At 42.3% G+C, this 26,754-nt stretch overlaps 1 protein-coding gene across 1 annotated transcript in view; it reads right to left on the reverse strand.

Annotated features, from left to right (window-relative positions):
- Nucleotides 1-24,708, reverse strand: part of LOC148473275 (pendrin-like) — a 101,054-nt gene extending 76,346 nt beyond the window's left edge. Inside the window, exons 1-2 of the mRNA XM_088459908.1 lie at nt 24,557-24,708; nt 14,647-14,786 (exon numbers count right to left, since the gene is read on the reverse strand). Coding sequence (XP_088316034.1) covers nt 14,647-14,786; nt 24,557-24,708 — 292 coding nt within the window. The remainder of the gene's footprint in view (nt 1-14,646; nt 14,787-24,556) is intronic.
- Nucleotides 24,709-26,754: the final 2,046 nt, after the last annotated feature.

Raw genomic sequence — 26,754 nt, forward strand, 5'->3', positions numbered from 1 at the left:
GACCAGTATGTCCGGTGATGCTGGGCTGCCCCCAGAGTGATGTTATCGGGATCCCCAGTGTGGCCACACCCCTCTATTTAGCTCATGCCCCCCATTTCTGCCAGGCGCGCCTTAATATTTTAAAAAGCCTATGAAACACTTATGATTTTATCATAGGTTTCTTAGCTGATTATGTGGTGTGTTGCTGCTGGGCAATTGGAGTCACCTTTTTTATTGGACATACGCAGGGCTGGTTCTACCATGAACCAGACCTAGGCATTTGCCTATGGCAGACGTGTAAAACTTGTGGCCCAGCCCCTATCGCATACTTTTGCGGCCCTCTTTAACTATTCTAGTATAAGTGTTATGTGGCATGCTGGGTGAGTTCCCGCTGGCCAGCTGCCGTGAACAGAGCTCGGGCAGCATTCACCATTCTGCTCATGCACACTATGGTAGAGACGGGGAAAATGTCCTCTGCGCATGCCCGGCTGCCTTTGGTGTTCCGACTCTGCCCACCCCGCCGCATCCCGCCTGTTCAGGAGCACTGAAGAGGTCCGCGCATCATTTATGCAGGCTGCCCGCAAATAGCAGGAGCTGGAAGACAAGCAGATGGCTGCGTCTGACTAAGAAGAAGGTAAATTGAGGTGAAGGGGCGCACAGGGAGCAGGAAGGGACACCAGGGGCATGTGGCTGGACTGGAGGGATAGGGGGACTGGAAGGGACACATGTTTCACGTAAGGCTTTCCTATATGGTGACTTCTCTCTAACATGGAACATGTGTCCGTTTCAGCCCCCCTCTGTCCTTCCAGATATATGAGAGGGAATATATCTGATATATGAGGGGAAATAACACACCTCCCAGCTCACACTGAGATGTGGTATTATTATATAGGGGAGAGGGGACCGTACAGTGATATATGAGGGGGAATAACACAGGTCCCGGCTCACACTGAATATGTAGTGTTATTATATAGGGGAGAGGGGACTGTACAGTGATATATGAGGGGGAATAACACAGGTCCCGGCTCACACTGAGATGTGGTATTATTATATAGGGGAGAGGGTACCGTACAGTGATATACTGTATGAGGGGGAATAACACAGCTCCCAGCTCACACTGAGATGTGGTATTATTATATAGGGGAGAGGGGACCGTACAGTGATATATGAGGGAGAATATAACACAGGTCCCGGCTCACACTGAGATGTGGTATTATTATATAGGGGAGAGGGTACCGTACAGTGATATATGAGCGGGACTAACATAGCTCCCAGCTCACACTGAATATGTGGTATTATTATTATTATACAGACTTTCATCTTGGTTCAGTTTTAAAAGTTATCACATCCAATAAGATTCCTCCTGAAATAGGAAAATTGGCGGCAGAAAAGATATGTCAAATATCAGGAAGAAAATATTATTGTTGTTTGTACCTAATAAGACCATTCAAATTCCATATTAGACTTTTTCTTTTTCTTGCGGCCCACACAAGCTTCGACCTTGATTATTTGGCCCAATTGTTATTTTGAGTTTGACATGTCTGGTCTAAGGTGCCAATAGCACAAAAACAGACGAATCTCAGGTACACAACTCAAAATTATTAATAATATATAAATGCAATAAAATTTTGCAATCAATAGAGGTTTTTAGCATCATTTTGGCTAAGGTTATGGGCCTACCCACCCTATCCAGATAATCTCTTTAGGGTAGGTCCCTAACATACTAGGATTCAAATCCTGAGCACAGAACACCCCCAAACTGGCCCAGCCAAGCCGCCCCAGGGCACCGCCATAGTAAGAAAAATGCACCTCCATTTATATATATATTCAGGGTGTGCAGTCCAGGAATCTTTCCCTAAGGTGCCAATGGTAAGATGGTGCCTAAAACACTGGATGAATGATGTAATGTCACTCATCAAGTGTTTTAATACCCATGCAGAAGCAGCCAGCAACTTCTTACCTATAGTATGAAGCCTCCACCTACTGCTCCTCCAGTTGGTGATGGGCTTGGAGTATAGTGCAAAGAAACACCACACTCCCACTTTGAAGAGCAAGGGATACCACACCACCTCACACCTGCTAAGGCAAGAAGCAGTGGGGCAGGAGGCACAAGCTCAAGGAGGTGGCATTTTTGTGGTGGCACAGGCACTGCCTAAGACACCCTCACAGAGCACATGGTCCTCAGGCAGAACCCTTCACCATGACAAGGAAGTCAGGAATGTGTGTGAAAGAAGCACAGGAGCAATTGAAGATTGCACCGTCCATAGAGGAGAAGGGCCATTGCCAACAACATCGGAGTCCCCGTGGCGGCCGCAAGGCCATGCAAGGAGGGTAGCAAAACAGAGCAGTCTCAGATACATGTTCAATCACAAGCCAGTGAGGAGCCAGTGAACACAGAAAACCACATAATGCAGGCAGGTCACAGTACAGCAGAGCCCCAAAATTAGCATTAGCACCCTCCATCCTCTATCTATCTACCTATCTATCTATCTATCTATCTATCTATCTATCTATCTATCTATCTATCTATCTATCTATCTATTTAGAACAATAGATGATTACAGCGCCAATTATAAGAAATGTGTGATTATGTGAAATAAACACTTAATTGTGTGGTGATTATTCAATAATAACCTTATTACACTCTTTTCCTAATGGCTGTCTGCTCAATCAACAGTGTAGTGCTAGTTGGATTCTGCCACATAGGTTTCAAAATTGTAGCAATGTCGAGCGCCTATAAGTGCTTAATACATTTTCTTGTGATTAATAAAGTGCATATGTGCAACAATAAATTATGATCAATTTAAAATCTTAATTCATCCTAAAGTAGTTTACAAAACATATAAAATGTCTCAGTGCATAAGATTTTCAGCAAATGATGAACCTGAAACATTTTTTTGTTGATAATAAATATATATATAACACAGTTTATTTACTAAAAATATGAGATAAAAAGTTACTAAGCAACAAAGCATTGCTTACATAATCAACAAAGCATATAGAAAACATACCAAATAGATAAAAAATAAATAATTTTAATAGAAGAGGCAAATTTAAGTTTTAAAAACAAGAAATCAGAAATGAGTTTATCTCTTATTCAAATTACGAAGTTCAATGAAGGCAGGATAGCGCAGCACAATGCGTTTCGTCCTTGTATCTGAACTTATCTGGCTGTCCCCTTGATGAGCAAGGAAAGTTGTGATGTGACGTGAGGTGTGGTGTGCGGTGAGGCATGCTGTGCTATGTGGTGTGCTGTACAGTGAGGTGTGTGCTGTGAGGGGAGGAAGTGGTGGTATGGAAATATCAGGGGGGCACAGCGCAGGGATTGCGGTGCCAGTGTTCTGGCCATGAGTCAGGATTCCAGCGCTGGGATTTCAACCACCATCATCCCGATGGTAGGTAAATTGACTACATCCCAAAAATAGAGACTAGAGTCAAAGTCACAGAAATCCAAAATGTGCTTTATGTACCAGATATGGGAAAAAACCTCGTAGCCATAAGTATTCTGGAACAAAGAGGCTACAGAATACAGTTAGCAAAAGGAAAGTTCTTTTAATGGAACTAAAAAACTGTGATAGCAGTGACTGGCACAGAAGGTTGGGTCACCTTGGATATGACGGTGTCCAGAAACTCCTGGATGGGATGGTTACAGGAATATCAGTGACTGATACAGAAAAGCCATTATGTGACAGCTGTATAACACGAATGCAAAGCCAATGTCCATTTCCAAACTCAACAAGCAGGATATGTGTGGTCCGATGGAGATTAAGGGCCTGATTTCGAGATTTACGCAATACCAATATTTTCGCAGATCATTTTAGCCATTGCACATGGTTGAAAGCCACACAGCACACACAAAGTAATTATTTTGCGGTTGCAAACGCACCAGGGATTCAAGTGAGTGACAGTCAGCATTTAGGGGAATTTAACAGGAGGTGGCTAGGCAAATGCAGGTGCATTGTGACTGTTTGAACTCTATTTAATGGTCATGCATAAATTAGTCATTGCGATCTCCTTTGCAGAATGAGAGCTCTCATTGTGTCAGGAGAGATGCAGTGTTTGAGACAGGTCAGACTTCACCCAAACTCTGCATCGCTGCCCGATCTGCATCACTGTTACCGATGTGAACGATGTTGTATGTCATTGGACGCATATGAGAAGGCCTTTGCGTACCTATGCTCGGGAAAGCTATGGAAGGCATTAGCATATTTTAGCAATTGTGATCCTTAAGAGATTGCAGTTGTGATTACATTAGCGTAAATCTTGGAATCAGGCCCTAAGTCAATAAGTGGATACAGATACTTCATTACATTCACTGATGATTTCACAAGAATTACACACATCTACTTCATCAAAGAAAAGAGTGAAGTGATGAACAAGATTGCAGACTATAAGAAATTAATAGAGACACAAACCGGTCGATAATGGAGTAGAATATCTCAACAAAGATTTAAAAATATTCCTGAAGAAGCATGTTATTGGGCATCACTTGATAATTGCATACACACCAGAGCAGAATGGGGTAAATGAGTGTGCAAATCATACTGGAGGGAGTCCGATGTATGCCGGCCTAATCAAGTGTTTTTGGATGGAAGCAATGTCCATGGCAAAAACATTGTGCTCTCATAGTTGCCTCCAAGGACAAGACACCAATAGAATCGTGGTCTGGAATGAAACCAAGTATCAGACATCTTACAGTTTTTGAGTGTACTGCCTATGTACACATACCCAAAGAGAGCATACATAATCTGGATTCAAAGTCCTTGAAATGCATCATGCTTGGATATGGCCAAAAGAGTAAAGTTTACAGACTCTGAAATCCAAAGCCCAAAAAGCTTGTCATGTCAAGAGATGCCATATTCAAAGGGACAACACGACTTAGGGAAAAGTTGAAATTGAATTTACAGAACTAGTATGTGTTACTGAATATGCTAGCAGCTGGAGAAATATCTGCACCAAAGGCTATCAGCATGGACATCCAACCACAGAAGAACCTCTGCAAGATTAAACCATGGAAAACCACCTAAGAGATATTATCAAGAGTTTGCAAATATTACTATACTTTCTGTGAGCCTCAAAATGCCCAAGAAGAAAAGTCAAGAAATGACTGGTGTAAGTGGAAATCCAAAATAACCAAGGAGGTTCCTTATCTCAAAGGAACGTTGAGTGACCTGAGTATTATAAACAAGGAATACACCATCAACATTGAGTGTGAAATACTCAAGAGCATGTGGAGAAAGGAAATGTAGTTGTGGTCACATAATTAGTGAGAAGAATTCTACTGACGTGTTTACCAAGGGGATGACGTCACAGTCATTGCTCATGTTTCTAGAGAAATGTGTACTAGAATTTATTTGAAATGTTTATATGTTCTTGCTTGTCTAACCCTCAAATTACAGGTTGCTGCAACAAATGTAGGAGAAATGCTTGTGTAACATTGAGACGCTTGAAGAGGGAGGGGGGGGGTGTTGACATATGGAGTGTGCTACTGCACTGCCTCCATGAAGGCTCCTTAGTTGAAGCATTCTACCTAACCAAGATGGCCGATGTTTGATATTCTGCACATGTGCAGTGCCATCTTGTCACTGTGTATGAATGGCACAGAGGGACACATTATCATGCATATTGGCCTGTATATACTGATTATCCTGAGTATACTAGCTCTGCTACTAACATACATCACCAGCTCGTGCTCTCTATGTTTCACTCAAGCTCCGCTCCATCCAGATTTACAAGTGTGTAACTGTATGTCTGTACCAGTAACTACTACTACGCTTCAATAAACCTGACACTTTGTTAAGCACCTGGACTGTTTGGTGTATCTGCAATTCCGCTGGTGTTACAGTGGAACTCTGCGTACCACCGCCAAATAGAAGACACATATCAACAGCTCCGATCAGAGGTCACGAAAATCTCCTTTAATATTCACTGTGTGACTGATGACTATCTCACACACATGATCTATAAAGATTATATTTTATTGTGGGTTTTCAGCTGTTGTCAGATCTACTGTATTTTAAAAGGCTACATGGAATTTTACTAGGCTGCCTTTCTGTTCCGTCTATCCAGCTACATTAAGGAAGAGTTTAAATTGCATTCAACAGTTTAATTTAAGAGTTATTTAATTATATAAGGACCAATTCAGTTGAAGTTATGAAATAATCCCCCCCTCCCACCAGCATATTTAAAGGGATAGACCATTCTCCAACATGGCCCTTTAGTATAAAATTCAAAAATGGACGTAACAAAGTCATCAATCTGACCTACTCTATATAGGGACGGACATTATACTTATATTGAGGTGATAATGTGGCACGGCTGTTTTCATAATGAAATATTACTGCACAGTGCAGAGCTGCAGCCTCTATTGTCCTAATATGTAATGGTGCTGCAATGGGAGACGATAAAGAGAAGGGGGAGAGAGAGAGAGAGAGAGAGAGAGAGAGAGAGAGAGAGAGATCAAGAAGAGAGAGGGAGTTGTATCAATCCTTGGAGAGAGATAAAATGGAGAAGTTTCCCAAAGCAACCAATCAGCTTCTATCATTTATGTAGCAAAGTCTTTTAAATGACAGAAGCAGATAGTGGCTTGGGGCAACTACTCCACGTTATCTCTCTCTAGGGCTTAATACTTCTCCCCCAATGAGAGAGAGAGAGAGAGAGAGAGAGAGAGAAGGGAAAGTGTATGTGGGAGTTTCTGCTACACCGAGGGCCTGATTCAGAGCCGGACACTCTTTGAGAGCGCTCGCTCTGAATCAGGGCGTCCCTGTTTTTTTTTTTAAAGACGGCCTCCTGGCCGCTCGCTAAGCTGTGGGTGACCACAATGATCGTTCCATCATTCATTAACTCATTCAAGAGTGTACAGGAACGAATGCCCGTCGCTCCAGTGTGTACCCATTTTAACTCCATCCAAGTAGTGCAAATTATCTGTCCCATTAGCGTGGATTGAATCACTTAATCTATACAAAGCAAGTCTTTGCACTAAAGAGTAGTAGCATAGAAACCAGGTTGAAACGTCAGTGCCTAGTCTGGTAGCAGTATCATCTGGATAGATTGAGAGATGATATCCACTTCTGAACTCTCTAGTAAGTAACGTGATCCTTCTCTACAATTTGAGGTTGGAAAGCTAATAAATCCATTTTGAGATGAACTTTAACAGTTTAGTATTTTATTACTGCAGTTGTAGACACATCACAACTGGTTTATAAGCATTAAGTGAAAGATAGCAAATGATTCCAAGTTGGTAAGAGGTAAAGAGATAAACCTGATTTTCTAAGTAAATGCATGTGAACAAGGGAACTCCTACCCTCTTTGTTAACTCTTTTATTGTGACCAATGTTGAAGTCTAGTTTTAATTAAAAGTAAAATGCCAGTAATCTGGTGAACAAATATCAAATCTGAGGTAAAATAAAATACATGCTCTGCTAGGTTCATTTTTTTACATTTTTTCCCCATCATTATTTTTTATTAAACTACTGGTAATTACCAGGGATGCAAAACTTTTTTTTCTATTTTTTTTTTAAGAAAATAGGTATTTTTAAAGAATAAATATTGGTTAATAGGGGCTCACTGTGGCATTGTGAGTCTACAACAGCTGAGTGACGCTTTTCAAATAGTACTTTCCACAGGATATTCTGGTTGCAGCTTAGATGTGTACTAATTTCTTTTAAATTGGATTCTATTAACAAGAGTGATTTCATGAAACCATGATCTGATTGAAATACGAGCTAACGGACAATTGAAATGGAGCTTGCAACAATGATGGTAGAACAGACTGGTTTTCAAAGCAGTAAGTTCACCTCACCACTGCCAGCCACCAGAGCCGTAACTAGACTTTTTGGTGTCCTGTGCAAGAAAGAGCATTGGTGCCCCCCCTATTTTTTAAATAGGGACATAAGATGCGCACCCAAAAAAGGACCATGGCCTCATGGGGAATGTATAGGAAAGATTCCTGGACTGCACACCCTGACTATATATATAATGGGAGGTGCTACCTGATGAGACTAATTGCAGGCACAGAAACAGACAAATCTCAGGTGCACAACTCCAAATTATTGATTATATATTAATGCAATAACATTTTGCAATCAGTATAGGTTTTTAGCTTAATCATGGCCAAGGTTATGGGCCTACCCACCATATCCGGGTAACCTCTTTAGGGTAGGTCCCTAACATACTAACAGGGTTCAAATCCAGAGTGCAGGACACCTCCAAACTGGCCCAGCTAAGCCGCCCCAGGGCACCACCATAGTAAGAAAAGTGCAGTGTAAAAGAGATAGTTAAGAGCAGCCACAGCTGCATATAAAGAATGAAAATAAAAAAGTGAAGTACATATATAATAAACAAACAGTGAACAGTTAAAATGTGTTATAAAAGAAAAATGTGTTATAATGTGGTGCCCTGAAACAGATCAACCAAAGCAATCCAGGGGGACCCACGCCCCAAAAATGAACCAAAGTTGCACTACAGTATATAACTTGTAGGACTTACCTAGAATTGTGCCTAATACCATATTCAGGGTGTGCCGTCCAGGAATCTTTCCTATATACTCCATTTAATGTGCTTTATTGCACACCTGAGGGAAAGGAGACACCCTCAGTCTGGATTAGCACCCCTTCCTTATTGGTTTAAAAGCATGGAGTCTGGTAATGTATATGCACACTGGTATTAGGCACAATTCTAGGTAGGTCCTACAAGTTATATACTGCAGTGCAACTTTGGTTCATTTTTGGGGCGTGGGTCCCCCTGGATTGCTTTGGTTGATCTGTTTCAGGGCACCGCATTATAACACATTTTTCTTTTATAACACATTTTAACCCTTCACTGTTTGTTTATTATACATGTACTTAACTTTTTTATTTTCATTCTTTATATGCAGCTGTGGCTGCTCTTAACTATCTCTTTTACACTGCACTTTTCTTACTATGGCGGTGCCCTGGGGAAGCTTAGCTGGGCCAGTTTGGGGGTGTCCTGCGCTCTGGATTTGAACTCTAGTATGTTAGGGACCTACCCTAAAGAGGTTACCTGGATATGGTGGGTAGGCCCATAACCTTGGCCATGATTATGCTAAAAACCTCTATTGATTGCAAAATTTGATTGCATTAATACATTATCAATAATTTGGAGTTGTGCACCTAAGATTTGCCTCATGGGGAATGGCCAGGGAAAAGATAGGGGAGGCCAGGATATGCTGAGGATAAAATAAGAGGAAGCTACAAGTGAGAATAATAATAAAGAGAAAATTGACAGGCCCAAATGAATGGTGCCCCCTGCCCTGCAGTGCCCTGTGCCAAGGCACTGGTCGCACCATCCTAGTTACGGCCCTGCCAGCCAGTATTGCTCAGCTACTGAGGTGGCATTTTGTTAGTAAATTTTGGCGGTAACATTATTTTTATGGATGAGATAAGCGGCAATAGAAAATCTGTGTTATCACAGCACACAGATGAATTTGCTGATATGATAAGATTGCTTGTTTGTAAATGATGTTCTACTTTCCCTCTCCAGCCCCGACCTTCACTCTTATCAGTCCTGTAAGGTTATGTTACTGTCTCATGCTACAAATGGAACACTACTAAACAAAAACCCTTCGTATTGACAAAGGGCCTGTATTTATTTGAACTCACTTAAAGGGCTCAAAAGGGTGTTTCCATTTAAGTGGAATCCACATGCTCTTAAATCTTTTCTACACAACACCTATAAATATACAACATTTGATCATATCTGTCCAAGTATGTTTTATTTTTTGAATTCATAAAAACTTAGCCCATTTGAAAACTTCCTGAGATGTGATAGCTCCACTAACAATCATGGAGTTAGAACAATTCTTCTCCGAGTTTAGAAATATTTTACTAAATGTATATGGAAAAATATTAAATGACTGAGAAGGAGATTTATCAAAGCTTGGAGAGAGATAAAGTACCAATCAGCATCTGACTGTCATGTTACAGGCTGTGCTAGGAAAATGACAGAAGCAGACTGGTAGGTACTATGGGGTATAAATATAATTCCGGCTCTACTATATGGCATAAAATGAACAACCACTGGGGAAAGAGGTGACTAATTAATCTCTCTCCAAGCTTTGATAAATCTCCCCCCAAATGGCAGTATAAAACAAAGCTGCCCAGTATTTGTCGCCAAAGCGGCTAGTATTTTTCTTGACTACAAAAAAATAAAATAAATGCATTTTGAATGTTAAGAGCACTAATTTATCTTAAAATTAGCTATAATCCTAACCCTAATTGCATCCTAATTCTAACCCTAATTGCAGCCTAGCCCTATCCCTAATTGCAGCCTAGCCCTAACCCTAATTGCAGCCTAGCCCTATCCCTAATTACAGCCTAGCCCTATCCCTAATTGCAGCCTAGCCCTAACCCTAATTGCAGCCTAGCCCTATCCCTAATTGCAGCCTAGCCCTAACCCTAATTGCAGCCTAGCCCTAACCATATTTGCAGCCTAGCCCTAACCCTAATTGCAGCCTAGCCCTATCCCTAATTGCATCCAAATTCTAACCCTAATTGCACCCTAGCCCTATCCCTAATTGCAGCCTAGCCCTATCCCTAATTGCAGCCTAGCCCTATCCCTAATTGCAGCCTAGCCCTAACGGTAAGCAACCTAGCCCTAACCATATTTGCAGCCTAGCCCTAACCCTAATTGCAGCCTAACCCTAATTGTAGCCGCATTCTAATCCTAATTGGATATGTCGACATTGTTACTGTTGATATTCACGTCTTGAACATGTTGACATTGTGGATATCGACATATGATCTGTCAACATTGTAAACAGATTGACATCATGAATGTCAACATTCAGAACATGTTGGCATTCAGGTGTTGCCATTTTCATTGCCATCGTGGGTGTAGCTATAGTGGTCGTGGGAGGTGCCATTGCTATGGGCCCAGAGGCTTAGGTGCCCCAAGACCCAGGTCATATAGTTGTTTACCAAGTCCCTGGAATTGCTTGCTAAGCAATTGGCCAGGCATGTTGCCTGCCCTGAAAATGGGGACTTGTCAGCTCTCATATAGGTGGCAGTCTCTGTCTCTCCCTCTTAGTAAAGCTTAATACTGATATGTTCCATATCCCCTGCTCCCATTTCACAATCACAGGCTCAGATGAGCTAATCAGAGAGCCCGGCAATGTCGGAGAGTAGAGCCTTTGTAAAGTGAGTTGGGTGGTGGGGATTGAGTATCCTATTCCAGGAAGGGAGAGTGTGGAAGTACTATGGGTCATAACTAGAGATGATCGGGTTCGGATTAGTTCGGATTTCCATACCGAGTTAGGATTTTTCCCGGCAAAAAACGTGACTCAGAAAGAGGCAAAGAGCCATATTCAATTAGAGGCGAAGTTTTCGCCTGTCCGACTGTTCGCTTCATTCGCCTGTTTCAGAGGCGAATTTATTCCGTGCTCGTCCCCGCTTTTCGCCTAATTCAATTGCAAAACAGGCGAACACGGAAATAGGCGAATGCGGAACAGGTGAAAACTACTGAAAGAATTGGGGAAATCAGTCTGTACCCCAGAAAAAGATGCTCTAACATAGGGAATCAATATAAATGTGTACTAATAGCCCTAATAAAACTATTTTGCGTACTTAAGTTGTGTAAATTGCTTGCTATTAGCGTTTCTGTAAAAGTGGTGAAGAATGGCATAAAGCTGTATTTTTTTGTGAAAATAAGTAGTCCTGTCAAATTTGGGGTGCTTGAAAATGGGTGCTAGCATGTTTTTATGTCTCTAAAATGAACTTTTAAAAAATGTGAAAAATCCACCTGCTGCATGCACCTGCAATCCCAAAAACACCTGACCCATACTTGTGGACCCCCAAGAAGTCTTTTTCGCTACTTTTAATATTTATCCCCCCACTTTTTAAATTTACACCCCAAAAATGACATGTCTTTTTCGGGGTGTTCTTAGGTTTTAGTTCTGTATTTTTTGCGTATTTGTCCTTTGGGGGGGCTGTCCCAAGGGGTCTGAGTTGTTTCCCCACGTTTGCACCCCAAAATAAAGATTTTGCATTTCTTTTCACCAGCTATTGATTGGAGAATAATTTTTGGAGAATTGTTTCCACTTAGGCGAAATTGTCCTGGAATTGAATTTGTCGAATTTTTTTTTAGGCAAATTTTTCACAAAAAAACAGGCGAATATGGCTTTTCACCTCTAATTGAATTCCCCTCCATATGTCATCTTTCATGGACAAACATTATCATTTCTGGTCAAAAGTCCAGGAATGATGATGTTTGTCCATGAAAAATGGTGTTTTGCCTCTTTCTGAGTCCCGTTTTTTGACGGGAAAAATCCGAACTCGGTGTGGAAATCCAAAATAATCCAGACCCGCTCATCTCTAGTCATAACATTAAATAGGACACTACTATTATAGTACACTCATAATATTAACTACAGCACTACTATGGGTCATAATATTAACTACAGCACTACTATGGGTCATAATATTAACTACAGCACTACTATGGGTCATACAATGAACTAGGGCACTATTATGGGGCATAACATTAACTAGAGCACTATGTGGCACAATATGAAATAGGGCACTACTATGGTGCATAATTAAACTAGGGCCCTACTATATGGCATAAAATGAACAACCACTGGGGGGGAGAGGTGACTGTAAATGCATTGGGATGGGGGGCCCTTTAAAAATGTTGGCATGGGGCCCACAAAGTTCTGGCTACTCCCTTAATTGTCGACATAGCAAATGCTTATATATTGACTGGTACCCATCTGAGAATGTGAAGTACTAGTTGCCACTTCTCTGGTGGAATGTTTTATATTGATATGGGAGGATTTAACAACGCTTCATGAAATGCTATACATCTGCCTGGTTTATTCTTACAGTATCAGTATCAGTGGTTTATTCTTACAGTACAGTATCAATGAGTACTTTACAGTATATTGGTGGAGTTAATCAGTGGCGTAAGTACTGCCCCCGCAGCCCCCGCGGTGGCTTGGAGGCGCTGGGTAGCTTGGGGGCGCCGGGGGCAGTGGTTACGCCACTGTAACTGTGAGCACTGGCCTCTGAAGTGATCGTAGGCTAAGGAAGCCTCCGATCACTTCAGAGGCCAGCGTTCCCAGTAATGCATTGCGCGGGTGACGTAATGACGTCACCCGCGCAGTGAGGAACCTGAGAGGCTGCGTCTGCTGGATCAATTGATCCAGTCAGCACGGGAGTCGGCAGAGACAGCCCGGATGACAGCTGCAGCCTGCACGGAGTCAGGTAAGTAGGGGGGAACTGCTACAGGGCGCACTAATTGAAGGGGCACAACTACAGGGGCAGTGGGCACTACTTGAAGGGGCACAACTACCGAGGCACTACTTGAAGGGGCACTAATCGAAGGGGCACAACTACACGGGCAATACTTTAAGTGACACAGCTACAGGGGGCACTGTATAAGGGGCACAACAACAGGGGGCACTACTTGAGGGGCACAACTACAGGGACACAACTCGAAGGGCCACAGCTACAGGGGCACTACTTGAAGGGGCACAATTACAGGGGCCACTACTTGAAGGGGCACAATTACAGGGGCACAGTAATTACTTTAAGGGGCACAGTTACGGGGGCACTGCATATGGGCACAGCTACAGGGGGCACTACTTTAAGTGGCACAACTACAGGGGGCCCTGGATAATGGGTACTAGTACAGGGGGCATTGCATATGGGGCACAACTACAGGGGGCACTGTATAAGGGGCACTAATTTAATAGGTTATAAACTATGTTCCCAATAATCTGTTCTACATGGACATAAAAACTGTGCAACCTGTCTTGAGCTGAAGTGACAGACTGGCAGGAGCGGAGAGGAGGGTTGATAAAGTAGATCTGTCGGGGTGGGATATAATGGGCATTATTGTGTGGCATAAAGTGTAATGGGCATTACTGTGTGCACAATGTGCTATTAGGGGCATTACTGTGTAGCATTATGTGTTATAAGGGGAATAATGTATAAGGGGCATTACTGTGTGGCATAATGTGTTATGTGGCATAATGTGAAATAGAGGCATTATGGCATGGCGTAATTTGTTATAAGGGCATTACTGTGTGGCATGTGTAAGGTGCATTGCTGTGTGACATAATGTGTTGTAAGGGGTATTACGCTGTGGCATAATGTGTTATTGGGGCATTTCAGTGTGGCATAATGTGTTATAAGTGTCATTACTTGGTGTGTCATAATGTGTAAGGCACATAACTGTATCATGAACATGAAGCCGCACACCTTAAATATCGTCTTTGGGTGTGTGTTTTTTTTGGGTAGGGGGGGGCGCCTGAAACTTTTTTGGCATGGGGGAGCAAAATTTATAGTTACGCCACTGGGGTTAATAATTTACACACCTGCCAGCATGTCTCCGTTTTACAGTGTGCAAACTCTGAGGGGGGGGGGGGTTAAGAATGTCACATTTTCAAACATATAACATATGTTCTCCCCACATTTTACAGAACAATCTTGTCAGCAAGATTTGTTTTATTCCAGAAAGTGAACTGTACAAGTATATTTTGTTTTTAAAATAAGTAAAAGTTTCTCTGTCATCTTAATCGGCTGCTTAAATGGGTACTTCAAGCTGTTGATCAAGCTATTGATACAGAAAACTGATGAAGTGGATTTAATTCTTTAGTACAACAGTTCTACTGTAGTTATTGTGGATATGCGCTTATTATAGACTCACCCTGCAGAGTTGACACCAGTCCTACGCTCACTCCTGCGATGAGGTCATGTATAATCCACTCCTTCCACCTGTACTTGGGCAGCCAGTCCAATATTGGAAAAATTGATTTGATGATCAAGAGGACTCTTCTAGCAGAACAGCTGTTGGATGAAAATATTACACAAATGAAAATGCAGTACAGGTGTATGGGCATCAGTCAAGACCTTAACTAGGGGTGTGCGATCGGTTACATCGCACAGGGCACAGGGCCCTGTGGGTGTCACCGTCGCTGCCTCACAGCACCTGCATATGGCTTGCAGGGTGCTTGGAACGGTGCCCTGCAGCCAGTAGCGCCACAGAGCCATATGGAGCATCCAAAGGTCGCTCTGAGCAGGCACCCTGCAGCTTGTGGAGCTGCCCAGAGAGTCCATAGGATGCAGAGCTCTACTACCTAGATCGTGGGGCACCCCAGTTGTGACATCATGGGTTTAGGGTGCAGCACAGGGCTTGGGCAACATAGAACCCTGTTCCAGCCATGGCACCTGCTAGTCTGCAGATCTCTGTAGTACGTGTATTAAGCAGAATTATATTTCACCAGTAAGGGGCAATGGAGAGAGAGTTGCTGTTGTAATGTAGCTAAGAATGGGTGTAGTTATCAAAGGCCAAAATGGGTATTTTTTGCCGACGATGAGGGCTCACTGTATACACCAAGGGTTGGTACGATTGGGCGTTTAGAATCCTTTCCCACACTTTGCATGCATCGTTGTTTAATAGGGTTTGCGGCAGTACACTATAGGGGAGATATATAAATGATTGCGTACACTGCAGATCGCAGATTCACGATTATCGGGAATTGTGCGTGTGCGCAGGACCCATTCTGGGAATGTGCAGAATGGGTCCTGCATAGTTGCACGCAGACCCTTTAATGCCTCTGTCTGAATGACAGGCAGAGGCATTTAAGGGGCTGTGCGGGGTCAGCCGGCGATTCCGGGAAACGGGGGCATGCCCGCCCCATTTTCCGGGAGTGTCCAGCCCAGGATCTGCATTGATCTACGCAGGCTTACTCAGCTGGCCGGAGGCCCGTCGCCGTCCACCATCGCATCCATCGACCACCGATGGTCGTAATGGTGATCCCAGCCTGCGACCTCCGTTGGAGTGCTGGGATCGCAAATGCAGCAGGGGGAATCATACACCTCCTGCTGCATTTGCATAATAGCAAGGATCGCAATTGCAAAGCTGCCTGCGTGCATACATCATATATCTTTAGCCTGCGTGCAGCTTTGCAATTGCGATATTTGCTGAATCAGGCCCATTGTGTGCAGGAGTAAAAGTACTAGGTAGGGAGAAAGCATCCTAGCACATATTACGTTCAACCTTTGTAGCTGCTCATTTGTACTTTACTCCAACTGTTAATTAAGCTGGGTAAACACTTGTCCAATCCTCTGGGGATCCAACTCCCATCCAGACTGTTGGCACAATGCTACTGGAGACCTAGGATATAACACGTATGTATACACATCTGTCCAATTTTGCTGCAGATCTCCAATCTGCATCTGACCAAAGGATTGTGTCAAAGTACACGCTCTTCAAATCTTTGGTAGACCGGCTGCCACTCACAGGAGGAATCGAGAGAAGAACTGGAGAACCTCTAAATTGGTCTGGTGATTGGCGATCGAGTCTCCTGATTTTTTTAGCAGGTTTGAAAATCTTTTGACAGATCAAACAACCACGATCGGATGAAACCAGAATTTGTATGAGGACACACACTGTACTAAAGTCTGACCAGGTGGTATGTTGGAGGTTGGATTGGATGAGAATTGGGCACCTATGTACCCGGCTTAAAGCTTAGTACACACTATTACAATAATACGTTAGAACCAATTTTACTTTCAACTACACTTACAAATGGAAGTCCCGATCAAAGTGCTGATTAAAAAAAATAAAAAATTACATTCAATTAAAACTGATAAAATATAAACCACAGTCCCTATCACATCCCTATAACGGTTGGAAATCATGGTGTAGTGGCTATTATTACTGCTTTACAGCACTCATGTCTTGAGTACAATTCCTGGTCATGGCTGATATGTACGGAGTTTGTATGTTCTCCCTGTGTTTGCGTGGGTTACTTCCAGGTGCTTCTGTTTTCTCCCACAGCCCAAAAACATACTAATAAGTTAATTGGCTGCTGACAAATACATTAACTCTAGTGTGCATGCATGTGTGAGTGTGTCCATGTGATATGGATTGTAAGCTTTACTGGGACAGGGACTAATGTGAATAACTAGAGTAAAGAGTTGTGCAATATGTATGCACTATATAAATAACTGCTAATAGAGAACTAAGGCCCTCATTCAGAGCCGTTCGCTATTTGCGGTCGTTCGTTCAAAAACAAGGGGTGGCTATTCAAATGATCCGTTCGCAAATTGCAGTCTGTTCACACCTCTAAGTCTGAACGAGCGAGCAAAACATACGCTCGTTTATTTGTTAAAAACGCCCCCTGGCCGCTCGCACCATACGTCATGTCCGCTATTTATTAGATTAATCGAGTACATCGAGCAGCGTATGAACTGCTCGCTATTCTTGTGGTTGGTGTTTGCTACCACAAATTTGCGAGCAGTTCTGGCTATAAAATAACCCAGTGACGTGGTCAATGACGCTGCTGTATTAATTATGCACACCCATAATACGCCCATTTTGACCTTTAAGCACGCCTGCGTTCGGATCTCCACTCCCCATTTTCAAGCACCTTCCCCTGTTACCACCCACATACGCCTCATTCTGTCACTCAAAAAAGCAGGCACTCGCTATATAGCGTACAAACGATTTTTGGCCGCACTGACTGGTTCGCGCATGCGTACTAAAAACCGTACGCATGCGCAGATGTGCAAACATCGCTCGGAACGAGCGTACTGCCGCTAACGAGCGGCTCTGAATGAGGGCCTAAGGGCCTGATTCAGACCCACTCGCGAGCGGCTGTCCGCTCGCAAGTGGGTCGATGTTATGGACTGAGCATGCGCACGACGGAGGGAGCTCCGTCGTGCGCATGCGCCAGACGCGACGAGCGAAGGAAAGTCCTTCGCTCGTTGTGTCCGATCAAAGGGGGCGTGCTGTCAATGTTGATTGACAGCACGCCCCCTTTGGTGGGCGTGCCGGGGGCGTGCCTCCCTGACGGGGGCGTTCCCACGGGAACGCCTCCCGTCAGAAGCCGGCCCACTGACATCACTAGTGATGTCAGTGGGAGTGATTTTGGCTCTGATAGAGCCAAAATCACTCCGGAGCTTGCAGTTGAAAACCTCAACCGCAGGCTCCGGCTCGCAAATTCGATGGTCGCGATGGTCTCGACCATCGCGACCATCACAATGCACGCTCGTATAGCCTGTGGGTGGTGACCCACAGCTATACGAGCGTCCAGGAGGACGCTCCATGAAAATGGAGCCCGGCCCTCATTCAGAGCGTGCGCTCTGCTCAGAGTGTACGGCTCTGAATGAGGGCCTAAATCTATGTATGAATTGTAGAATGACTCCCACTGCGAGGAAGACTGGACGGCCTTAGAAGAAGTGCGTGGGCGTAGATTATACGTAATCTATGCATAATATAAAATAAAGTCCCTGGTAAGCGCCTGTCTATGTTTATTCGGGCTAATCTTGAGAACCACTGGATGGATTTTGATGCAGTTTTCCCTTTTCTATAAAGCATTTGTCGAGGAAGGTTTAGGTGTATGAAACATTAATGTATGACAAATGGGAACCGTGCAGTGAGGATTTTAGTGAAGCAAGTCAATAAAAAAATGGCTGTCTGGGTGCTTTCTTGGCTGATGCTGCCTAAACCGTTTGAGATATATCACAACGATGGACTTTATTTTATACCATGTAGAGATAGATACGTATTATCCGGTTTCTCCAGAAAAATTTTTGTAAACTCTATTTACTGATACAAAATTTAAGTTTTCCACTTTTTTACCGTTTCTATTTACCAATGTAGCAAATTTGACCAAAATTAGACTGTATGATACCCAGAAAAATCACAAAGGACCCGTGAGAATATGGTAAATTTTGGCAGGTTTTGACCCCAAAATTTAAAACGAATATAATAATAAATACAAAACAAGGCATGCCGTGCATTTATTACCACTGCAATTAAAAAACAAAATCTTCACCAAGAATGCTTGCAAGAGCTACCCCATGACACAACAACAACAAAATGACAGACAGTGTATGACTTTCATGGAAGGATAGTCAGGAGAAAGTATCTAAAAAAACCTCAATGCAGTATGGATTGGAAGAGTTACATATGAATAAAAAAAACCTGCTAATGCTATATTGATAAGACCAAAGTGGTTTTAACGCACTATAGGGGAGATATATCAAGTAGTGAACAGAGTGGAGGAATGGACCAGGAAAAAAATGACCCATAGCAACCAGTCAGCTTCTACCTATCATTTTATAGAACATACTTGATAAATGCTACCTCAAAGATAATCGGTTGCTATGGGTAACGTCTTTACTTGTCCGCTTCTCCACTCTTTCCACAGCTTGAGCTCCTCGCACGTTTGTCAATTACCAATGCAGCCTATAACAACAAGAACGTTATGCCAACCATCAAGCTTGGTGTGGAATATGATCAGTTTTGGTGTTGTATTTGGGCTCTTGGCCATCATTGAGTCAACCATGAACTGGTTGTGGACATCTGCCCGGTAACTTAAGTTTGTTTGAAACTGGATCATGAGCATAAGCATACCAGCAAAGCTACAACTGTTAGGCAAGAGGAAAGAGTAATTGAAGAGTCAGTGTTTTGGAAAGTCAAAGTGTAGACCTCAACCACATTTTGATGCTGCAGAGTGACCCCTAGAGAGCAGTGTTTAAATGAAGGTCTTTAAAAAAAAACATTGATATGGTGCATTAAAGGCCCCTACACACTCGATGATATTTTGAACAATTTGGCCGATTCCGACGCATCTGAATGACAAATCGTTCAAATCGTCGAGTGTGTATGCACTATGCGGCTCCCACTGCATCGTTTGTCACATCTTCAGATCTTTTGTACATGCAGGAAGATCTGTCAATCTCATTAACAATATTCCGCAGATCGTGCAGTGTGTAATCACTAACGGACAATCAGGCAATATGGTTACGTTATATACTGTACTTAATGATCTAACCACCAAATGATGCAAGATAGACCGTTCGGTACTTTGGAAGATTGCACGGTGTGTATGCACTAGATCTTTTGCCCATGAGCTCAAGGGAAATCGGTGATGAAATCACATCGTTTGCATGTCTTCTAGTGTGTACCTAGCTTAGAAAGGTTGGTCTACAATTCCATAACATACTGAATCATGGTGCATATACTTTTTTTTTTTTTTATCATACATGGCTTCTTCATATTGACTTGTTTTTTTTGGATAGATAATGACGGAGTAAATCTGTCATGAGGTCAGATGTATTACATTTTAGGACTTTATGTGCTGATATGTAAAACACAGATTTGAAATCATCTGTACTTTATTTTACATATGTACAGTATGTACTAATGTATCATTTAGCCATCACTCAATCCTTATACGCTGGCAGTGACAGTTATGTAAATGATTGCGTTAGTCAAGGAACATTCTAACAATGTTTGTTACTCTTTGATGACTATATGATGTCAATGAAACAGTTTTATAGTCACTTCATAGTTAACTATTAACTCTATCTAAAGTTATTTGACATCTTTACTTACATTTTTCTTCTCATTGCCTGTTTACATTTGGCTTGTCTGCTTTACAATTAAAGAAAAGAACAATTTACATACAGGACAGTTAACGCCTGTATTACTATAATTGCTGTCTTATTCATCTGTTCTAGATACTTGCAATTACTAAATTAGCTTGGATACTGTGAATTTGAATCTTCTGACCCATTAATGACCCAAAAACACCCCAGCAACATCTTTTTGAAATTGTTGCTCTTGTAGTACTTTAAGTTGCTTTTGACTCTATTTTCTTTGAGACAACACATTTGGTTATGAATAGATGTAATGTAAAAGGAGACAGATTCAGTAGTCATTTCAGTAGAGTAAAAAGAGTCCCAGCCAACGATCCACAACAGTCATTTATTATTATTACTGGAAAATGGACGTGGTATGGTCGTAATGATGCCTAAATTGTTCCAACTTTCCAGTAGTTACTATTGAGAGATATGTTGAGACTTTGAGAAAAGGATAGAAAAGGTTATTACAGAAGTTCCTTTATACATTAACAAGTAACCAGTTGCATGTTGAGAACAAGCCTCAATGCCTTTCAAATAGTCCTGTTCACCCAGACAGTGTGCTCTGAGATGTGCACTACAACATGCAGGATAGGCATGCTGGTTGCTCTCAGAAACCAGTAACTTGGAAGAGATAGCTATTAGAGATGCACCATGACTGGCCAAGCGGCTTAGTCCTGAGAGGATAGGCTGTAAGGGACAAAGCTAAAGTTGGTTGGATGGAGGAGGTGGAATTGTGGAGAATGAAGCCAGAGTTGATAGGTTAGAAGCCAGTGTCGAATGGTTGGAGAGTGTCTAATCATTATGGATGAAGCAGAAGATGATAAATGGAGATAGAAAAATGAGACTCTTAGGGGTATATTTACTAAAGTGCAGGTTTTTAGAAGTGGAGATGTTGCCCATGGCAACAATCAGATTCTAGTTATCATTTATCTACTGTAGCAACATCTAGATGAAAATAGCTAGAATCTGCTTGATGCTATGGGCAACAACTCCACTTCTGAAAACCTGCACTTTAGTAAATATACCCCTTAGAATCACCAGCAGAGAAATAAAATTCCAACATTGTTTGTGCAAAGATTCATAGGAGTAAGGGAAATATAAAGGCGCATACAGGACATTAAGTTGACCTTTAGCAGAGTGTTGAGTGCAGGAAGTGGGAAAGAATGTGCAGTTGCCAGTATGAATGGTGCACCCATTGTCTGTAGCTGGTACTGTGCCGAATGCTTACAACAGGTGAACAATTTGAATGACCTTAGTTTACAAATTACCTAGACATATCTCCCAACTTTAGCTGTGTAAGAATCAGGACAAGTGTGCATGTTTACAAAAGAAGGGGCATGTTCACATATCGCATGGGCATGGAAACGCATTATGGGGGCATGACCAGCACTAACAATGCGCTGGACTGCTCCATCGCATTGCCCATTCCTAAAAAAAACTTTTGAATGCTGCTCACATCATTGGAGGTGAACTGGATATACCTCTCAACTTCCATCCCAATCGGGATGTTCATGCCTGGGAGGCATGCATACTTAGTACCAGTGATGGCTCCTAGCCTCTTGGAGGAGGGGACTACCCATGCTGCAGTTTGGAGATAGTCCCAGCACCTGCTCAATGGATCTGGCAAATGCCAGGATCAGGAGATATGCACAAACAATGTTGGGACCGGCGCATTCACACAAACCCTGGCTTCTAGGTACTGCTTCAGCTGCAGCCCTAGAAGCCAGGTAGGGCTGAAGGCAAGGCAGAGGAGTGGCATCCTATTAGAAGTGCTCTCTCTGTTAATCACAGCCTGGACTTGCAGTCCCAGGGGGAGAAAACACCTCCCCCTGGGACTGACTGACCTATGAGTGATTAGCAGATAGTTCTTCCAATGGGAAGCCACTGCCAGTGAAGCCAGTGCATGTACTCACTGGCTCACTGGGAATGGGGGATTTTACGTGGGGGAGGGGGCTGCAGCTCTGCAAGCTCTAGGTAAAATTCACCACTACTTAGAACAAATAGTAAATATTTCATTTTTATAATTTTTAACAAGATTTCCACCTTTTCTGTCTTTTGAACAAATATTATCCCATTGAATCAGGAGTGGGTTGTACATACAAGACACACACACACACAAATATTGTCTGTTGCTGTCTGGTTGCGAGAAGTTATTTTTTTCCCTAAATGTAACATTTGTAAATGCTCTCTAGAAATCCTGTGTTTGCCCCTGTGTAGCATAGGAGTCTGAACAGTGTTTTGTATCAGAAATCCATTCATCTGTACTGCAGTCTCGACAGCCAGCTAGTCAACCAGCCAGGAGAAGGCAACAATAATTATTTTTATTTTACAGTCAAGTGTGTGGTAGGAAGCGGGTGTTGGATGAAGTAGGGGCTATAGGTTGAAACTTTGTACCAGGAAACTTTGCATTGGTCCTTCTCGTTCCCTTCCCCCATTTCTTTTCTCAGTGTCCCAAAATGGCCTGCTCCTCCCTTACGCAATAGTGGTCAAAGTACTCAGTGAGCTCAGAGTAATAAATTAATCAACTGCAATTTGCTTATCACCCTCAAACTACAGCAATCCGGTATAGCGCAGTTGTAACATTGCAAATTACCATATAACATAACATATAACATCAATATAGTCAATAAACATTCACCAATAAACGTTCAACTAGTGGATCAATCCAGTGAGAGCACAATGTGGCAAAACATCCATAATGGTAAAATAAAACATAATGGTGAAAGCAGGGGCTACAGGAAAGGGAGGGGGGGGGGTAAAAAATACCTGGGCCATGGCTTCTCAGGGGAAGGGGGAGGTGGCAGGTATAGCAGGCAAGGCTTAACAGCACTTCTCAAAATGACATGGCCACGGCCACATTGGCACACCACGCATAGTTTATCAATAGGCAGCCCAACTAGGCGAGGCCACTCTCCACCCAGCCCCAGGGCTTGCCTGAAGCTCTGCAGCCCTGGGCAGCATAAAACATGTCTCTTATGAGTTAGTACTGTATACCCTTAGAATATTAGTTTAGCACAACAGAGAACATTATCTAGTGCGGCAATATATTATAATAGAGATACAATTTTAGTCACAGTCTACTGCCGGGGCGTCTACACTTTTTTCTTGGAGTGCCATATTAAGAAATTGACTGCGGATGGAGGACCACAAAATATTTTCTGGCAGCTTGCCTCCGAGCAATTAGGTAAGGGTTCTATGCTGAGTAAATCTTATTCTACGAAATACTAAAACTAATAAAATATATCTTGAAATAAACGTATTTTGAATGATTTTAGATTTAAATTTTGCTCACTGGTAAGATGCATGATATGCTACACAGCAGTGCCCCCAATTGATAATATGCCACATAGTAATGCCCCAAATTATAATATGCCACTTTAAAATACCCGCAATAGATAATATGTAACATGGTAATACCCCCAATAGTTAATATGTCACACCGTGATGCCCCCACCTGATAATATGCCACACAAAGCCCCTTCAGTCATGCCCCTTTATATACTAGCCTTAGATCCCTCAGTCATGGTCCTCTATATACCTTAATCCACAGAGCCTCCTCACGTCCTAATATGCCTGCTCCGAGCCTCCCCTTATGTCTTTATATGCCAGTTCATGTCCTTATATGTCAGCCCAAAGCCCTCATTTGATTATGTGCAGCCCAGAGAGCCCTTCTTATATTTCATCCCAGAGCTTACGTGCCAGCCAAGAGAGTCCCCCCCTTAGGTGCCAGTCCAGAACCCCCTTATAGTTGCCAGCCCAGAGTACCCTCTCTTAGGTAACATGGGCTCAGATGCGCAGACCACCGATAATTGCCAAACTACGTCAATATCGGCATTACTTCCATATCTGAATCAGGCCCTATGGCCAGAAGGGTAGGTTATTTTGGGGTTAAAAAAATTACCTCCAGCAGCATCTGTGTATACTAATAGATATTAAAATATTCTCATAGATATTAAAATATTAAAATTAACCTGTCAACATTATACTGAAAATTCATAAAAAATAAACTTAACATATACCAGGCCCTGTACATTAACTATATAGTCGTGACAAGTAAATCCAAAATAAAATATAGATGGGAAGAACGGGAATTCATCTTTAGTGCTATAATGTTGCATGTTTTTCTTTGTTTGGCCATATAAGTGCGACCTGTAAGACTGAATGATACACTACAGTACCTGCAGCTGTTTCTCAGCCTTTCCTTGTACGTTTTCTGTATGATCTCTTTCTTTTCATTGTCCCCCTGAAAGGACGGCTCCGAATAAACCGGCCTCTTAACCAGATATTGCGTGTGCCCAGTTTTGGGCAAATCCATATTGGCTGACACCATCTGACAAACAACCTAGAAAGTTAGGAACATGGTGACTTTATCTTCATGTATACATTTATTTATTTAACAAGTGTAAAAATGTTACACAATAAATAAACTGGCATTAATTATACACACCTTTATTATGGAGATTTAAATTATTACAGTAACTCCACATAATTGAAATTCTGATTTTAATTCATTATTTTTTATTAGAAGGGATATATGCTCCTAAACTTTAGTTTAAACTAACTTTATTGGGTACGGGATCCTGGCGGTGAGAATACCGACAGCAGCATCCTGAAAGTCAGAATCCCGATGCCTGAAGGTAAGTAGCCTCAGCTTAACCCTTAACCCTCCCCCTAACGCTAACCCTAAGCCACCTCTCCCGCAGCCTAAACCTAACCCTCTCCTCCCGCAGCCAGCCTAAACCTAACCCTCCCATCCCGCAGCCTAACCCTAACCCTCTCATCCCGCAGCCTAAACCTAACCCTCCCATCCCGCAGCTTAACCCTAACCCTCTCATCCCGCAGCCTAAACCTTACCCTCCCATCCCGCAGCCTTACCCTAACCCGGTGTTGGCTAACCTTGACACTCCAGCTGTTGTGGAACTATATATCCCAGCATGCCCTGCCACAGTTTTAGCATGCCCTAATAGCAAAACTGTAGCAGTGCATGCTGGGTTATGTAGTTCCATAACAGCTGGAGTGTCAAGGTTAGCCAACACTGCCCTAACCCTACCCTCCCAAAGCCTAACCCTAACCCTCCGCCTGCAGCCTAACCCTCCTCCTAGTGCTTAGCCCTAACCTTAAACTTAATACTTACCGTCGGCATGCCGGCATTCAGGATTCTGGAGCCAGAATTCTGACTGCCAGGATGGTTGCTACATCCCCTATGACCAGAGAATTTCCATACTGGGGGCTTCCACCTTGTATTGGCAATAACATGTTTCCTCTTAACTGATTAATCAACCACTGATAAAGTTTAATATTGAATTTGCAGGCAAAATCTGGGGTTGCATTGTATAGCAGAGTCTCAATAACAGTACGGCACTGTGAAATTCTTATTGTGTAATCCCTGTAACCAATTTTCCAGACTAATCTTGAAGGAAACAGCAGACTGTATATAATATATGAATGTGGGGTAACTTGCCACTGAAATATGGCAGAATACATTGAGTAACTTTAGAATAATTAACTGAGTAAACAATTGGGAAGGAAAGATTCAAAAGCAAAATTTGTGATCCTTTACAATATGAATATTAGAGATGTGCGGTTCGGTTTTCCTAAAATACGAACACACCTGAATTTAGGGGTTCCAAGTCAAATCGAGTCCCAGTTCGGAATCACTTTGGGGTTCTGTGTGGAACTAAGTCCAGACTCGGGTCTGCTGTCAGTGCGGAACTCAGATTTAAAAACCGAACTTGGTTTTGGATTGCATGTAATTGTAAACAGGTCCAAATTGCATTATTTTAGCTGTTTTTATTGTTTTTGTATTGATTTTTATCGGTTTTTAAAGATTCCAAAACCGAACCAAAACCAAATCTGAACCAATACACTTAAGGGTGGTTTTGCAAACACCAAAACACGATGAATTAAAACCAAAACCAAACCACTGGGGTATTTGGCATATCTCTAATGAATATACATATTTCCTGTTTAGGTCCACTTCAAGTCAATACAGATTAAATACAGACATGTTTAATAAGGATGTGTGTAAATCTAACAGAAAAGTTGCAGAAGATGCAAAGACACTTTGTTAAACACGCTGTAAAACATACTGTATTAAGCTACATATTTAATAAAGCCTGTAAGTGAAGACGTTGCCTAAAATTTAAAGATGGAAACTTGTAAATTGAATCAGATAAGGTAGAAATATACTGTACCCAGTAGCAGCCAATCAGAGATCAGCTTCCATCAGAGAAAATCTCTTCTTATCTGCAATTACGGCACACTTGCTATACAATATTATTACATATGCCTAATAATTATTGAGAACACTGTTTTTGTTTTTTGCATAAAGTTTTATTGAAATAGTGTCTTTTTTTATCTTTTATAAATTGGATTT

The sequence above is a fragment of the Taudactylus pleione genome, unplaced genomic scaffold (assembly GCF_031769625.1).
Source record: "Taudactylus pleione unplaced genomic scaffold, aTauple2 ptg000946l, whole genome shotgun sequence".
Taxonomy (NCBI): domain Eukaryota; kingdom Metazoa; phylum Chordata; class Amphibia; order Anura; family Myobatrachidae; genus Taudactylus; species Taudactylus pleione.